Source organism: Phalangium opilio, unplaced genomic scaffold (genome assembly GCF_054372755.1).
Source record: "Phalangium opilio isolate 3A_F unplaced genomic scaffold, DU_Popi_V2 ptg000063l_1, whole genome shotgun sequence".
Taxonomy (NCBI): domain Eukaryota; kingdom Metazoa; phylum Arthropoda; class Arachnida; order Opiliones; family Phalangiidae; genus Phalangium; species Phalangium opilio.
In genome coordinates this window covers 4,406,406-4,423,819 of record NW_028324180.1, presented here as the reverse complement: position 1 = coordinate 4,423,819, position 17,414 = coordinate 4,406,406, and the positions used below count along the sequence as shown (strand labels likewise).

General features: G+C 38.0%; 2 protein-coding genes and 1 long non-coding RNA gene across 3 annotated transcripts; all 3 read left to right on the top strand.

Moving 5' to 3' along the window:
• The first annotated feature begins 7,257 nt into the window (after positions 1-7,257).
• On the top strand, positions 7,258-8,838 carry LOC149662783 (uncharacterized). Its single transcript, XM_089842362.1, has 7 exons — positions 7,258-7,705; positions 7,772-7,880; positions 7,946-8,154; positions 8,220-8,382; positions 8,452-8,508; positions 8,578-8,641; positions 8,724-8,838. The coding sequence occupies exons 1-7, from the start codon at positions 7,678-7,680 to the stop codon at positions 8,790-8,792; spliced, it is 699 nt and encodes a 232-aa protein (XP_089698488.1). The 5' UTR covers positions 7,258-7,677; the 3' UTR covers positions 8,793-8,838.
• Positions 8,839-8,948: 110 nt separating this feature from the next.
• On the top strand, positions 8,949-14,501 carry LOC149662782 (uncharacterized). The gene is made up of 4 exons (XM_089842250.1): positions 8,949-9,008; positions 13,522-13,874; positions 13,939-14,035; positions 14,124-14,501. Exons 2-3 carry the CDS (start codon positions 13,571-13,573, stop codon positions 14,019-14,021), a joined length of 387 nt encoding a protein of 128 aa, XP_089698376.1. The 5' UTR covers positions 8,949-9,008; positions 13,522-13,570; the 3' UTR covers positions 14,022-14,035; positions 14,124-14,501.
• A 1,216-nt stretch (positions 14,502-15,717) lies between these two features.
• On the top strand, positions 15,718-16,082 carry LOC149662781 (uncharacterized). The gene is made up of 2 exons (XR_016368666.1): positions 15,718-15,810; positions 15,879-16,082. It is a non-coding gene; the product is annotated as an uncharacterized LOC149662781 (long non-coding RNA).
• Positions 16,083-17,414: the final 1,332 nt, after the last annotated feature.

Genomic DNA, 17,414 nt, shown 5'->3' with positions numbered 1-17,414 from the left:
TGTTATTGCTTTCAAATTATTATCATTTGAACGATATTACTAAATTTGATATGTTTTTCCTCCAAAATATTACTAGATTTCCCAAATTATTGCTAGTTAGTTTATTTATAGTCACGTTTACCACAATTTGTCTATTTCACCAACTGCTAAAATAAAATAAAACGTAGTTTAAAGTCATTTATGTTGATCGTGAAAGTTAAGAAAAATAGCCGTATTTAAATGTTGTTGAAACAATGATATTAAAACAGAGATTTAAGAATGATCTCCGTGGGAACATCTGGTATATTTCTGGTTCGCCCCCATCGGAAATTAATTAATAATGCCGATTCTTTGGTATGAGAGAATACGCTATGAAATAATGGGTAAATCCACCCCAGTTTCAACATTAACATAAATTAATAAACAATTAAGAATGAAGTGCAGATATTAATCAAAAATGTCTTGATTAGAACCAAGACTTAAAAAAGTATCGATAAGATTAAGGTTATCACATGACTTAAGGATCAGATATTAATTATATAAAAAGACTTGGTTTGCCCAAGCCTTAAAAACAAAACGATAAGAGTTTTTTCAGTTGACTGAAGCGTGGATATTATTTTTTTTCTATATGATTTTAATGACAATCCGTATTTTACTACTCTTTAGAATATAATTCAATCTCCCGATTTTACTGGTAATAGATTTATTTCCTATAAATTAATTGAAATAAAAAATTACTTATCTCAGATTTTTCAAGAACAATTCCATTGTCTTGAAACATTTTATCATCATCGTTTTGTTTATAAGGCTTGGGCAAACCAAGTCTTTTTTATAAAATATCTGTTCCTTCAGCCTTAATTTGTATTAATCTACTATAAAAGTAATTTTATTCTTGTCAAATAGCTGCTTGATAATTCAAAACTATTCCGAACCTTAACTTCCCTGTAGTTCCTTAGTTATTCGATGTAACCGACCACCAAAAATGCCATGCTTTTTCTATGGGACGCTAAGCCTAAAATCTGTGAATTTTTTTCTTTAACATTACGGGAGGGTGTGGGTTCTTATCTAGAAGGGCCTACCGGCTCTCTAGAAAACAGATAACATGTATTGGTCAACACCCATACTGTCACTATTATAATCATATCAGTACTTGCAAGTTGGAACCTAAGAACATTCAACCTCCTTCTTAGTTCAACTGAAACCCAGTGAAGACCGGAAAGTTGAAATAATGCTAGAAGAAAATGAAGACGACAGGAGTTCTGGGGTTTTTTTTTGAAGAAAAAGGGCTGAATAAGCTTTTCAATTTTCAAACAAGTCGATACTAGCGCCGCCAGGTTACCAGCGCTGGATATCCTCGCATGAAAAATAAACTGTACAGTATTAAGAAAAGAAAACCCACCGTTTTGTTTCGACCGTAGCCAAGGTCTTTAGAATTGCCGCTATGGACCGGGGTTTGTTTCTTGTGTCCAGTACATTTTATTTTTCACGCGATGCTTTCCAGTTCTGCGATTTAGGTAGACCGATAAACGATACAAAATATTCTAATTTCCCTTTACGTTTACGTTTCTTGAATATAGTTTCTATCTTAAACAGTTTGGGTTCCACTGTTCGAATGAGCTGATCAGAGTAAAACAACCAACCCGGTTATTTGCTTGCTGTCCAAATCTTTCAAACGATATAATACGGGTTTTCTGAAGTTCAAAATAGAGGAAATGACAAATACTTCCGTTGAAAAATTTGGCTCATAACCTTTAGAAAATGCTGGTTTAAGTTTGCTTATTCTTACGTAATCTCCGACACGAAATTTGACGTCTTTTCTAGTAGATTTATTACTCATTTCCGGGTTGTAAATGTTTTTGTACACTTCCAGAACGTTAGAGGGGGAAACATTGTCGGGTGTCATTTTTATTACGGAATGATAAGAGGCATTGTAGCCTTTAACTATGCCTGTCAAATGATCTATATATCTATGAGAATTGAAATGAGTCAACATTTTGAATATTCGATGTTTCAAAGTTTTAATTTAACGTTCTACAAATGGACAGTGGAATTTTTCTGACGTCATAGAGCCGTATTTGATTTTATTTTTCTTAAGAAGTTTTTGCGTCTGTGAATTAAAAAATTCTTTACCTAAATCAGACCAGACGGCTTTAGGTTTGCTTTGTTCGATGATACCCTCGAGAGCTTTCGTAGCCTCGGTCGCGTGTTTTCTTTTCATGGGTACTACAAAAGCTTTTCGGGAGAAGCAGTCGATGCCCACGATAAGATATCTGTAATCGTCATTGTATTTAGCGATTGATCCCAGATCAGCCAGATCTACTTCGACTCTATCCGAGATGTTAAAGACGGGGATTTTACGCCTTTTGAATTTATGTATAGCTGTTTTATGCAGTGTGTAAACGTCAGTGGTTTCTAGAAAGGTTTTGACTTCGTTTCTCGAAATACCTTGAGATTTGACAGCCTTATACAATGGGTTTAAACCAGTGAACCCTGACCGGTGTTTGCAGTTGAGATAAGTATTCTTTAAAGTTTCTACTTTTTGGAGCTTCGTTAAACCTCCCATAATGTATTCTTGGCTTTAAAAGGTGGTTTCTTCGAAATTAAAGGGCTCGTTTTATTGTCAAAAGTTAATCTCTTCTTCGCTTTTATATACGTTCGGGGTCGAAGCCGATTCTTCAGCGGTACAGAACTGGGCGATGCCTTGGTTGAGGGGGGCGGTGCTAATGGAGACGTTGATTTGCTTTTTGGCGCTAGAACGTTTTGCACAAAGGGTTGAAATTCTATCCACCCCGTCGGTGGATTACCTACGAGTGAAGGGGCTACTCCGTACTTATTGAAGAAGGTAGGTTGTATAGTAAAATAAACTAGCTGAACTATATCTGAATCTGGGATCTTAAGGTCGTTCACGAAAAGAACCCCCGAGTCATCCCAACGTATACTAGGAGCGTTACTTGCTAAGTGGTCGAATATTTTCCTCGCCGCTCCTCTATATTTCAGGGGAAACATATTAATCCAGCTGTCTTGTTTATTCGATGGGCAGGGTTTCGAGATGTTTTGGTAGCGCTTCATCGCCTCTTCATAAAAAACCCATTCGGTTCTTTCATCTAAAGATGGATTTGAGATAATCGTGCTCATCTCCTTATCTAACTCCGATAACACTGTATTGTTTTTTGAAATTTCATTATTTGATGTTATTAACTGATTTGATGGGCTATGACTTTGTTCAGGTTGTTGTTGCGCCAAGGGTACTAATGTCATTTTATTAGCGTAAACTAGTGTTTTATTCATTTTGAGAATAAGCCACGGGAAAGAGGACACTAAAGAAACCGCTTCCTGTTTGTTTAGATAATATGGTCCTTTTGGCTTTCCAATGAGTGTTTTTGCAAGCAATTTTGCGAATATGTTTATTATATATACAATTTATTATATACGTCTGGTTTCAGATTGACAGCTCCTTGTAAGGCGTTATGACAGCACTCGCTGATTGAATCAATAATTTCTCGATTAGAATTTTTAAGAATAGCTAATCTTTGAGGTTTTTTTAATTGCCCCAACGCTGCTATCAAATTGATGTTTTTATCGGCTAAACTTTTCTTTTTATTACCCGATGTTTTCTTGACCTTTCGCGGTGGTGATATCGTAAAGAATGATTAAATTTTGGAAATGCTGTTTAATTATATCGTTTTCTTCTTGGGAGTATAGATGACTATTTGTTCCCCCGGTAAAATATTTGTTCTAAACCTTAAATCGGAATGACATCTCTGGGTTAAATCGCAAAGTAAATACCCGTGTGGTTTTTCAGTCGCATACAGATAACATTCTACAATAAATTTAGAGTTGTTGGGTGCCAATTGTTTTGAGAGAGCCACTAATTGCATAAGATCTCTCACAGTTTTCATAAGAATCATGTAATTAATGCGCGTTTAAGGAGGCTGTTCTCAAGTTTTTTTCAAATATGTTTTGTAAAAGGGTGATGACGAATAATTTCCTATGGTGCGATTGCTTAGTAAATATTTCTGATAAAATATTATTTTTATTTTCTAACATGAGATCGTCTAAGACGATTAATATTGTTTTAGAGCCATCGTATATAGTAACGTCGGGTAAACCTTGACGCATAATTACGCCCATTTCTTTCAATTTATCGTAGCAAGGCTGATATATACTGTAATGCCAAACAACTAAATCGACTTTAGGTTCAAACATTTTATCCTTATTTTCAATTATTCGTTTACATAAAACTGTTTTACCAGATCCCGAAGGACCGAAAATAATCAAATTTCCAGGTGTAGTGAACGGTATCATGGCTAATGCTCGAATGAAATTTATTTGTAACTATCATTCGTACTTCAGCGTATTCAATTAATACGTGAAACCACGCGCACCCCTGGGTCGTGAACCCCAAACGCGTGGGGGGGTAGGGGGCCCAAACGACACGCAGGGGGTGGAGGGGGAAGCGCGGCTGACGCGGGTAGGCCACCGTGAACACGTAGAAATAATTTTGAAAAGTAAGGCCATCATGCTGCCTTTCACTATAGTAGCCTCTATAAGCTTTTAACATGTACTGTCACTATTTGAGATGGTAAATACGGTTAAACCAAAGACCCTCGTACGTTCAATCCAAGAAACGCTGAAGGGGTTTCTCTAAATGTCCCCAAAAAAAAAGAAAAGTCACCTGAGAAACTATAGTCCAATGGCAAGTATTCTGATAGTTTTGCCCGCGAAAATTTTCTACCCTCGTACATGCTAAATACCTCGAAGTCACTTGTTTGTTCTCGAACACGCCTTGACCCTAGTAAAAAGTATAAAATGAAGAAGTTGAGACCTCAAAGTTACCACTTTCTCTCGGACCACCACCATGAACAACCAACAAAACGAAGCTATGGACCTTTCCGCAACCTGGTAAGAAATACTTTTATTAAAAACTTAGTTTTTTTAAGAGAAGACTTGGAAAATCTCTCTCTCTATAGCTAAGTCCACGGGGTCTATACCCTCTATTCCCCCGTCGAGTTTTCGGACTCTTCGGATACTTCCCGCTCTGGGACCCCCGAGTCACTAGAGCTAGCCCCGTCACCGCCACCTCGGAGACCACGCGGAGTGGTAGGGCCAAGGCCCAGGTCCCCGTCACCACCACCGAGCCCACCACCATGCACCCCATCTCCCGAACCTCAACTAGAATATCAACCTCTCCGGGCCATACATTATCCGTGGCAAGCTATGCCCCGGCCGGGAGAGGACGACTTAAACGTCAACGGGGACTTGTAAGTGAACCTTTTGTTTTACGTTACACTACGGTATTATAATTTTTATTTATTTACAGATTAGTATATCAAATAATAAACTACCTGGCGGGACTAGCCGAGGTCGTGGAGGATGACGCTTTTATGCACGACCTGCTTAAACAAGTACGGCACGTCGTGTATAACAACTGCGTTTTTATACTCCACGAGTAAGTTTTCATGCATGTTTCGTTTATCTAAATTTTAATTTTTCTCTTTTAGCCTCCTGGCCCTCAACTGTCGCGGGTTCCGGTGAGTTAATTTTTTTATTAGTTGTTGTTTTCCAATACTTTATTTATTAACCTTCCTCTCTTTCTCTCTCCCAACAGAGTCACGCAGGAACTTGCGCAGTTGTTGACGTACCGCCGGGTGCGTTTTCTAGAAGTCCCCGCGGGCCACACACGAGTGTACGAGGGCCGGGACGATGTGATGTTCGAGGGGGTCCGTACACTCGTGCAAACCCTCTCAATCGATTGAGTGGGGGGAGGGGGAGGGATTATTGTAAAAAAAAATTGTAAATATTTTTTTTGATTTAAAATAAATTGTTTTTGTACTTTATTTACTTCTTTTTATTTAAAATAAGTTCCTATCAAAAATATCGACAAGTTTAATAGTTTTTCCAACACTTTAGTTATATCTACTTTTATATTTCGTAGGCTTAAAATTTAAAAAATCATTTCTGTGTAGTATTAGTTATATAAAATGGAACATTTTTTTCAGTTTTAAATTCAATTTATTTTGAAACATCAATGCAAAAAAACAAATTATCAAATAGACATAAATTTAAAAATGCGTTAAAATGTGCATTATCTCTTTAAAATAAGTTATTTGACCAGAAATTGCCAAAAATACATTATAATTATAAAATTTACTTTCAAGATTTTCTTCTTCAAGTACATTATTAAACTTCATTACCACCTGGTAAGACGTTACGAAATTGGTGAAGTACCCCACCACTGCGTCGAATTTTTCGGGTTGACCATCTAAGCACGGTATGTAATCGTGATCGCCATACAAATTATCATAAATATCATTATAAAATTCTATAATAATATCAGCCATGTGCGTGAATACAATTTCATGGTTACTTAACTTAATAAGATGCTCCTTAACGGCGTTCGAAACTCGATTCAAGGTAGCCGTTTCCAGACTGTCCAAAACAATGGAATCATCATTTAGTAAATCTTTAATGTGACACGTATTATAATACGCCACAACAGTTGTTTTTTCATTTGAGTTATCGTTCAAAACAATTTCAAAGTTATTGGTTTCGTGGCCCGCCGTCCAGCCTGCTAATAAGGGTAGTCTGGGTATCAACTTCTCCCAGGTACTTGTTGAAATGGCGAAACGTTTTACCGACTGCTTCCTACATAAGCGGATATCGGGGTCAAGGGTGCCGTTCACGAATCCCGTTGTCAGGAACAACTCTCTAGAAATGTGGAATCTACCGTTGATTTTTCGTTCGTTAGTTACGCCAATCTTCCTCATACCAGCTTCTTGATTTTCCATCTTGCACGTTTAAGGTCCTCACGAGTAATGATACTCTCCTCTCTCGAGTTCTAGGGTTTTTATACTAAATTTCCTACGTAGCTATCGCGAAATATCTATTGTCCTTGACTGTTCCATTGTTAGACTGTAGGCGTATTTTTATGTCAAAGTTCTGAAACCAAAGATTAAGGAATTCTAACATTCCCAAAATCAATAATATAAAGAATACAATAAGTAGTTTTTGGGGGTTAACCTCCAAGTTCCGACGAATTCTTGACAACCTTTCTGTACTTGCCTCCATAACAGCTGACGAGTAAATAAATAACACAATAGTAAACCTGACCTATTTATCTATTATTACCCACATTCCTTAGCTAGACCTGTCAATATTTGATTGATTGATTGACGAAATATTTTCCTAACATCTTCAAAGACCTAAGGTCATTGTTGAAGAACCCCCTCCCTTCTTCGATTATAAGCGTATTTTTATGTAAGTTTTTGAAACCGGATATTAAAGGGCAATGCGCCTGTTATTTTTCGCGCGAGTTGACGTCATTGTTCACTAGATAGCCATAGTGGCGGGAATATTTTGTGGGTTGTGGCTTTCGGAATCCAAAAGCTGACCAGAGTGACTGACAGGGCAAACAGCCAATGGCTATTCAAAAACTTTCCCTCCAAAAATGTCCCATTTCGTCTGCTATTAGGGTTAAGTCGGCGTCAAAATTCAAACGTTTAAAAGGAAAGACGTCAACACGTCATTTTCTTATATTTTTGTGTAGTTTTTGAAAAATTTACTGTAATAGTATTATATAGTATGTATCAACAAAATTAATAAAAGCTTTGTGGTATTCTAATTTGTAGTAGCGTATTAATTTAAATTTTTTAGTTAATTATATAATTTATAATCTGGTAAGTCTTCTTCGTACCCACAATGTCACTTATGTCAGCACCCAAAAAGGGTAATTTTAATCTAATTTTAAGCATATGTATTTCAACACCTGTCTAATTCTAACTCATGGTTTCAGTATATAATCAGAGAGTTGATATTGGTAGCAGTATGGAGAAATGGGTTGATTTAAGAAAAACATTAGGGAACACAAATGAGGAGTTAGCAAAGCTGTTACTTGATAATTAGTTAGTTTCATAATTATTTGATATTTAAGTATTTCTATGAATATTAACATCTTCACTTGAATTAGTTGCGGTAAAGATCCTATTCCACAGCCAGTTTCAAAGCACACCCAAACAGAATATTTGCAAACTTCAAGTTTTACATGCCAAACGGATGTTAAAATGTTTTCAACAAACAAAAGCTGTCAGACAGAGTCCATAGGTTTAAACAACGCAACCACAAGCCCAAAATTTGTGTTTCGTAGTCCACGGACTTATGAAAGATACAGACATACAAGTGTGTAGGATTTTATAGTCATAATTCTTTTATTACATATTTTAATTAGACGATCTTTTTGTCAGAAAAACCATCTCCTAAAACACCAAGGAGCAAATATGGTTTAGCCATAGAATCCCCATGTGATTCCAGTTCCCCAACACCTAAAGTAACTAAAAGTAGTATTTCAACACCTGTTGAGTATACCTCATCCTCAAAAAGAAGACTCTTTTGTGATGTTTCAATTGTGTATGTTATTTGTATATAGTTGAGCGTAACAAGCATTTACGAAGTAATAAAAACTTTTCCCACGTGTAGTCCAAGTTTAGAGTGTGTTAATGAAGAGCCAGTAGATGGTTCTCTGGAAAATTTCGAGTAAGTCTTATTATATTTAATTACATTCATCAAATGTGGTTTAATAATCCCAAAAACGCCTTATTTTAGTGATGAAGGTGAAATACTCCCATTAAATTTCAAAAATTGTACTGAAGCCAACGAACTCTCTGTTGTACGGATTTGGTGATCTCATGATTATTTTAAATTCATAATTCCATTGATTTTGAACTAAAAGTTATGTTCTTTTCTTGAAGGAGTTGCAAGAAGCTTTCGGAATCAATGAAGACTCTTTAGATAGCCTAATTATGGAAAACCACCGCTAAGTTATAAGAAAAAGAATTTTTTTTAAACAATATAGTCATTCAGTGAAAGTTTTTCCAAAAAGATGTTTATCTCATGGTTAAAAAAAAACTGGTAATATCAAGTGGTGATTGAAAGATCGCTAATGCAAGGATTTATGGGATTTTGTGTCTTTCTAGTATAGCAAAGTACTTCAGTCACTCTAATGTAAAGTTTTTTGGAAAGGACACATATTTGAGGTTAGTTTTTATTTTTTACTGCTTAAATTTTAGTGAATCTAAATTATAGCAATTTACACAAGACATTAGAATCAAAAATACACAAATTATGTACATTAGAAACGAAAAATTGTATACATTATAAAAAAATAGACAAATTATATACATAAAAAACAAAAATAGACAAATTATATACATCAAAATCAAAAATACCCAAATTATATACGTAAAAAAAATAGACAAATTATATACTTCAAAAACAAAAATACCCAAATTATATACATAAAAATCAAAAAGACACAAATTTCATAAATTTAAAGAAATGAAAATTTTAGTGGCCATAATGAAACGCGCCCCGCCTAATACGGGGCTGACGACGACCACGCCCTCCATTAATGTTTTCCACTTCGGTAAACCTTTCATAATGTCCATCTGGAGAGGGATACGCATTTCTTATGCCCAAAACACAACATGAGGGCAGGGGTGTTCTATTTCCTATGCCTAATCTCCCATAAAGAAATAGGCATAGATTTTGATACCCTTGGTACCTCATGTTGATATTGGCGACATTTAGCTCGTCATCGTCATTATATATCTCTCGCCTAATTCTCATCACCATAACCAACACTGCTGGCTCAAGGCACAGTAGCTCAAAAATTGGGCGGCGCCCAATGCATAAATTTTGATAGCCGCAGCAGACATTTTCAACGGCTGTGGGCATTTCTCTACAATTCCCACAAACACCAGTCTCTAGATGTGGCTACAGGACTATGAGGTTCAATTGACCCTGAATTGCAAACCTCCTTTTCCTGTTCGGGGGCCTCATTAAGGGCTGTGTTGTGTGGGGAGGTTATGTTTATGTGTGGGGAGGTTATGTTTATGTGTGGCGTTGTCATATGTTGTATCGTACTAGGCACTTTAAACGCCTCAAAAACTGATCCGCATGTCTCGGCTTCACGATCGATAACTTTGGAATAGAAAGGTTTATTTTGTTTATTACCATTGTCATTCACTGAATATCAAGAGGTTTGGGGGTCTAGACTAGAGGATAGAAAATCAATTTCTGCGGAAAATGAATGGACCAATCCATTTAGTACTTCCAGAATAACGCCTCCATGTTAGTTATTTTATTTTGCCGGATTCAACGCCAGACGGACCCCGAGTTCAGTATATGTGGGGTTGTCTCTAGCCAAAGAGGAGAGAGAGAGAGTGGATGTAAATAAACGCGCTTTATGAAATCCGCTGGAAAATAGTGGCGGGGGGTGGAGTAAAAACAATTTTCAGTACGTTCAGTTTTAGGAGGTCTATCCTTTGCACATGGGGGCGGGGACCTACTCGTCAAACTTTGGAACCCTTATCAAGCTAGACAAGATATCCGTCAGCTAAACAGTGTCCTAGGCCGAGCGTCAAAAATTCCGTGTAATCTACGTCACCTCCCGCGATCATCTAGACTTTCCTCTTTGTGCTGGGTTTCATTGCCCAATCGGCGAGCCCATCTTGACCTTATCAGCCTGTTTCGTATTCTACAAAAAAATATTTTTCGCGTGCCCTATCAAACCATGCCACCCGAGGTCATTCCTTCAAGCTCTTCCTACCTCCCTCGCATAAAAACCCGCTGAAGCACTCGTTTTTTCGACGGTCCATTCCCCTATGGAACTCCCTACCATGGATAAAGAATGCGCGTGAGGAAATTTGTTTTCACTCTACAGGATAGGCAACTCCCTATATCGAGCGACAGCTTATTCTGTATATACTCCGTTACAACATCGGTTGTCAGCACGCGCAAAGCTAGGTCTCTATGTAATCTAGCCTTGTGCGTGCTGAAAAGAGACAAAAAACTTCAGGATATTTTAAACGATTTTTAAATCGTGATGATCCTGAAGTTTTTTGTCTCTTGTCAGCACGCGCAAGGCTAGATTACATAGAGACCTGGCTTTGCGCCAGTTGGCAACCGATGTTGTAACAGAGTATATACAGAATAAGCTGTCGTTCGAGATAGGGAGTTGCCGATCCTATAGCGTGAAAACAAATTTCCGCACGCGCATTCTTTATCCATGCTCCCTACCCTCTGACCTCGCCTCCCTAACGTCCCTAACAAAATTTAAATTAGGCCTCAAAAAATTTCTTTTCGCACCATCCTCTTCCTAGTCCCCCATTTCCTCCCTCTGGAGCTGTAAGGCTTGTCAAGCCCTAGCTCGTCACCCTCAAACGGTACAAATCCCTTGCGCTAATCTACCGCGGCGTACAGTAGATTTACCACCATTCTCACGACGCATGGATCACCGCAACCTATTCTGATTATCTCATCTCTCTCTCCTCTTTCATCTAGCGGTGTCTCTTGGCGCGAAGCGAAAAAAAACGCGGTTTCTTGCCTCCCATGTCGATTCGCACCCAGGTGGCAAATACCGAGGTGCTAATCACTCTCAGATTTCCTGTACCCCGATTACGGACTACACGTAATCATATTAGCATTGTCAAGGGTAGGGCATTTAAAGATTACGCGTAATCCCTTTAGTACAGTTAAAGCAAAATTATATAGTATATCTATATAATTTTGCTTCAAGTTACAGAGTTATACATACACCGATTACGCTGAGTGGCTGGCCCTTCAAAAAGTACCATGTAATATCTTTCAAATCAACCACTCAAAGTCTGTCAAAAAAAAAAACACCTACGTGCAGGAAGGATAAGAGTTTATCGCATTATAGGAGGGGCCGACCAAATAATCTGAAAATATTCCAGGTAATAAACATCCCGTAAAATGTGCTTGTATATCATGGCTCGATCTGTATGCGCGCTTTTTACTCGGCCTATGCGATACATCTCGGAGTGCCATATCATTGCACAATACCTTCTTCTAATAGTCCGTCCTGCTCTATAACTCGCTGAGCCAGCACAAAAGCAAATTTTTTTAGTTTTTGCGATATCCATCGTGTTAATTTCATCCATTATAGAAAAATGACCATCACTTTAGTAACATATACGATCTGTGTAGTTATCTTATACAATATCGTAATGGTGTAAAAAACGTATTTACCCATAGCATCCTTCGTGCGAAGTTTTTGTTTCGTCTCTTCCTCCCTATATTCTAAATGTTCCAATGCCGTGGTTATTTTTTTCTCGTGAAACTATTTGTTTCTCGTGAAACTATTTGTTTCTCGTGAAACTATTTGTTTCACTTTTTTGTTTTTTTAGCTGGCGGCTCATCATCTGTTGCCGATTTTTTACTTTTTTTCTACAATGTAATATATATGCCAAGATTATAGACTTGATCATATAAACTGATTATACTATGTACTCACCGACTGGACGGTTTCCTTAGTAACTTGTATTTCACTGATAGTTTTCGAACTATCATTGATTATAAAGGAACCGTTACCACTAATATTTTGGCACTGTAATGTTTTTCCCCCGACAATACCACAAGTGCATAAATTTGTGCAATCTTTCCCGTTTTTTTTTTGCACGGGCACCTGCTAGATTGGCAAACTGACCTGCAAACGCAAAAATCAGCCCATGACTCTACGTTTTCTATGGAATTCGACATTTTCACTACTGAGCAGAGCTCTACGCTTTTCCAAGGTGAACTGAGTAAAGTTATATTTGGCGGGGTAAAGGCGCGTTATGACCAAAACCGTGTATCGGAACACGCAGTACTTCAAACGAGCTCTACTAAAATGACTACACAACTCGAAACCATAACTTGTAAAATAATTGCGACTTTCGGGTAAAGAACAAACCTAAAACTTTACACTCCTTGGCCAAAAACCCTTTTGAAAAGGATCCTTAGATTCCGGGATTTTGTGTGTCACACCTAATCCTTAGGGAGCTTTTTTATTTTGGAGGGATATTTTCAAATTCAGAGGGAATTGAGGGAATAGGAAAAGCTGAGGCGTAGGAATGCGTAGTGTAAAATATCATAGGAAAGAAAGTAGTGCCCTACAATTCCGACAATAAAACCCTAGTCAGAAATCGTAAAATAAAACTCATCCCCAGACTCTCCTCTTTGACATCCCACTCTCCTGTCGCGGGAAACAATTTCAATGGGAGGTGTTTTATTCCTAGAATAGCTTCAACTCCCAGGCTATTTACCGAAAGACCTTTCGACGTCGAGATCGATATCTTGTCAATGAATGAGTGGTAGAGCTAATTCTTAACCTTACGGCGCCAGGCGAACAATACAGTCCCAGACTATACGTCCCATAATGAACCAAGTTATAAGCATGACGTCAAAGATGGTGCTGTGCGTTTTTAAGTAATTTTGTGGGTAAAGGAAAGGGGAAGGTTTAAAAAGATAGACCAAATATTTTAAAGATGAAATTTATAATTCAAATATATAAATTATAACACGATTTTGAATATATATGTTCATAAAGTCTCGATAGATATTCCAAGAGCACTTAATAAGCCTAGTTATATAATTTTTTTAATCAAGTGTTCGTTTAAATAAATCGCACATATCACTTCATAAGGCAGGCTTATAAAAAATTTGGGTTACCCAAAAAAAGACCGACAAATTACTATTTCCACACAGGTATCAAGAACACTTTATAGGTCCAGCTGTTTCGGAATATTGGCAAAACATGCAAAACAATATTTTTAAAGAGATGGCTGCCAAGCAGGATCTGATTCTTGCTGGAGATGGACGAAACGACTCCCCGGGGCACACATCAATGAATTGCACGTATTCCTTAGCGAATTATGAAACGCAACAAATAGTTGCTTTTAATAATAGAGACGTTCGCCACGCCGACGGAAAAAGTCCAAACATGGAAATATTAGCGTTCAAATTGGCTGCCCAAGAAATATTAAATTTAGGGGAACAGTACAATGTGAAAATTTCAGAGCTAGTGACAGACGGTCACGTTTCAATAAAAAAAGAATTAAGTAAGATAATAGGTCAAGGGAAATCATAGGCCTATTTGTTTCTCCAACATTTTCGAAATTATAGAGAATTGTGGTGAGCCTGGAGCCGTTTTCAGTTACAAAGTGAAACATTCACACGATATATGGCATGGAGAAAAAATATTTTGACACGGATAATCGAAGTAGGCTAAAAATTCATTCGAGGCAGAAACATTTACGATAATTATTCAAGTCAAATTAATCAACATTTGTTTAACTCCACACGCCTAGAGCTCTCAACAAAAGGGATGCGAATCTTTGGCCCATTGGGCACCAAGATTACGCAACCACTTTCGGTATTCCTCGCTATAGTGCGAAGGTAACCCACAAATGATGAAGGTATGTATAAGGATAAAGAACGCGCGTAAGGAAATTTGTTTTAACGCTACAGGATAGGCAACTCCCTATCTTGATGACCCAAGGGCTGAGCCATAATTGTAGCCACATCGTCATCTATTTACTTAGAACATAAATAAACTGAAAAGAAATATACAAGATACAAATTCATAAATATCCGACCCCACAAATGAAGAGTGTTTCCCCCCTCCCCGACACTTTAGAGATAAACTATATGAAGAAAACTCGAAGTTGATTTTATTCACTCTTACCGCTAAGGGAGCGACCTGGAAATTTTTAAACTAAAATAAAATCTCAAACCGACTACCGAGCTCAGATTCGCTTATGGGTGGGTTGGGGTGCTATCGAGTTCCTTTTAAGCTAAAAACTAACGAAAGCAAAAGCTCAGGCCACTACTACCACTATTACTGCTTGGGTCAAACTAAGCCTAATCGTACTAGCCTAAAAAAGAGACTTCGTTTTGAGGGTAGAAAGAGAACCGATTTTATTATTGTTACCCCATAGGAGAGAGTTTCTTCATATCTCTCCGCTAAGTCATCATGCCATAAATTTTGGGCGATTCGTGGAATAGCCAATTAGTGCCTAATGACATCCTAGTTCGGGAGATCGGGGGGGGGTCACAAGGACCACTGCTAAGATCACAATAGCACACCCCTGAAGGCATAGAGGGTTGGGGAGTATGGAGAAGCGCGAGTTAAAGCGCCAATACACATCAAAGCCCAACAAAAGCGTAAAGCTCTATACTGTCAGGACGGATCTTGTCTTTACTAGTTTTGCTCATAAAACCTTATTGTTTTTCGTGTGTCCTACCTACAAATCATCAGCGCACTACTCCGTTTGCTTATCTAACATAACAACACGGAGTAAAAATTATGTTAAATCTTTGTAAACCATCTATAGGAAATATGGGGGTACCGCTTTGTTTCATGTAACAAATGTACACGATTGGAACATACCCAAAGCTGGTAGATTTGGATGTGACCATGATAAATTAACAAAGGAGCAGCTGGAAAGTCATCCTTGGCTAAAGCAGAAATCCACCGCATTACGCTGCCTTACTGGATTAGTTTTTAATGACGAATTCTCAAAGAAAAAGCCGTATTTTTTATTTTCAGGTTCGCACACTGTTATTTTTTATAGTGCTCCTATATTTAACTATAATATTCCATGCTGTATAGGCACACCGGGTTTTGGAAAATATGCATAGTTTAATGCTAATGTATGCGCCGAAAAGAATATCCTTTAGGTAGGCAATATAAATATTGTAGCACAGCAGTTTTTGAAAGTATTTGTTTTAGTTTTCAAGGCTATGGAATGAGGATGACACTTGTTGTTATTGACCACAATTATCATGTTGGCCGAAAACAATCACAGACCAAAGACGGAAGACCTCGGTTAGACTACTTAATTGTTTACCACCCTCAGTGAAAATTGATGAATAATTAATTTTTTGTAGTGACACTCGAAAGTATGGCACACTGTGAAAGTGCTGGAGCCAAAACCGTATGGCTATATGCCAGAACTTTTGAACGCCATTTTTAGAAAGAGGGCTAATTTCGATGTAAGTATATCTTCATTGTCGCATGTCAGGTTGGACCCTTGAAAATAAATATGCTTTGCTATTTGAAGGGCAATTTAAAGAAGAAAATGTTTCTTGGGTCAGATGATCCAAAGAAAATTCATCCACATCGTGGGATGGTGGATGCTCCCACTAAAGAAGTGCTAAGAGAAAGGCAGCAAAGTCGTTTTGAATCGTCAACCCAAGAAATATGATGAAAGGAGGCCTATTAATTAGATATTAAAATGAAAATAGAAAATATTTGCCATTTGAAATTTAATTCACTTGAACAGTACTCTAACTATACAACTTGAACTAAATCATGAACCCGAAATTTATTCATGTTATACATGAAACCATAAGTAACATGATGAAACCAAAGAGGAGATAAAATACCCCCCCGGTAGTAAAAAAAAATTTCCGTAGTTTAGTTTCAGGTCCCATATTCTTCGTCTTGTATCTGTTATCCCCTATCTGAACTATGTACGAGAACTGCTGGGCTCCGGCGCCATGGTGCACTGTAGATTTATATCTTTATATTGGTTTTCACCTATAGAGTAGTGTCGGTAGAGATGAGAGAAGACTGTATCCCTCCCTCCCTCTAGGCGCGCTTTTGTAAGAGAGGATACTGTACGCGCCTGGTAGGGGGGATGACACTGAGCTAAGAGATAGAAGGGTATGACGTTTGCATACTAGACCTGACATTACTCTATACTGATTCTCTCCCCATGTCTCTCTCTCTCTCTCTCTCTCTCTCTGACCGCCAACGAAGGCAGTCGCACTCTTTTCTAGCTCCCGCGTCTTACACGGTAGGAATCGTATTATTCCGTCGTTCACCTCTCCGTTTTAGTCTTCAAATTTAAACTATAGTATTCTATTTAATTTAACTTAAGGTAATTTAATTTAATTTAATTTTTAATTTTAATTTAATCGTCTATTGTACTGAACTAATCGCGAGTTGTTAAGACGGTGTGTGTATTCGCCCGACCGAGGCTTAGCGCGTGTGGGGGCCGCCATCTTGAAACAAGAGGATCAAGGCTTTCCTCTGTTTGTGCCAATAAACATGTTGCGCTCCAAATCTAACTCTTTGGAACATTCTATACGGGATAGAAGGCAATCGGTTAATACACCCGTCTTGTCTGCAAGAAAGCCATCGTCTCCAGCTGTTATTAAGCCTCGAATCGTGATGAAACCCTGCCCCCACTGTGGAAAAGAATTTAAAGGTGATCAAGGCATTCGTGTCCACATTTCTAATTCTCATAAAGAAATCTCCCGAGCTATGGTAGTGGCCAACTACCAAACGAAGAAAAAGCGTCCTCCAGATCCCAAATCCGATCGCGTGGTAACGCTTACCACATTAATTGATATTAATGAAGCTCGCGATGACGAGGGACACGTCATCCCTAAAATCAACAATAATTCTACCCCTCTTACGGTGGAAAACCCTTCTAGCCCGATATTGTTCCCTGAGGTCAAGGCCTTCGAGTTGAGACTATCCAGACTTTTGGACGGCGAAATGGACACTACGGTGTTTGATGTCCTCTGCCTAGAGATTCAGGAGTTCTTGGCATCCGCAATTGACAAGCTACCCGGACCCAAACATCCGG

Bases quoted from the DNA above. Each gene is read 5' to 3' on its own strand.
- LOC149662783 (XM_089842362.1), top strand. From the start codon at position 7,678: ATGTCACTTATGTCAGCACCCAAAAAGG. The intron at 7,881-7,945 runs GTTAGTTTCATA...CACTTGAATTAG, and splicing joins AAGCTGTTACTTGATAATTA to TTGCGGTAAAGATCCTATTC. The intron at 8,509-8,577 runs GTAAGTCTTATT...GCCTTATTTTAG, and splicing joins GGTTCTCTGGAAAATTTCGA to TGATGAAGGTGAAATACTCC.
- LOC149662782 (XM_089842250.1), top strand. From the start codon at position 13,571: ATGCAAAACAATATTTTTAAAGAGATGGCTGCCAAGCAGGATCTGATT. The intron at 13,875-13,938 runs GTAAGATAATAG...TCGAAATTATAG, and splicing joins TTCAATAAAAAAAGAATTAA to AGAATTGTGGTGAGCCTGGA.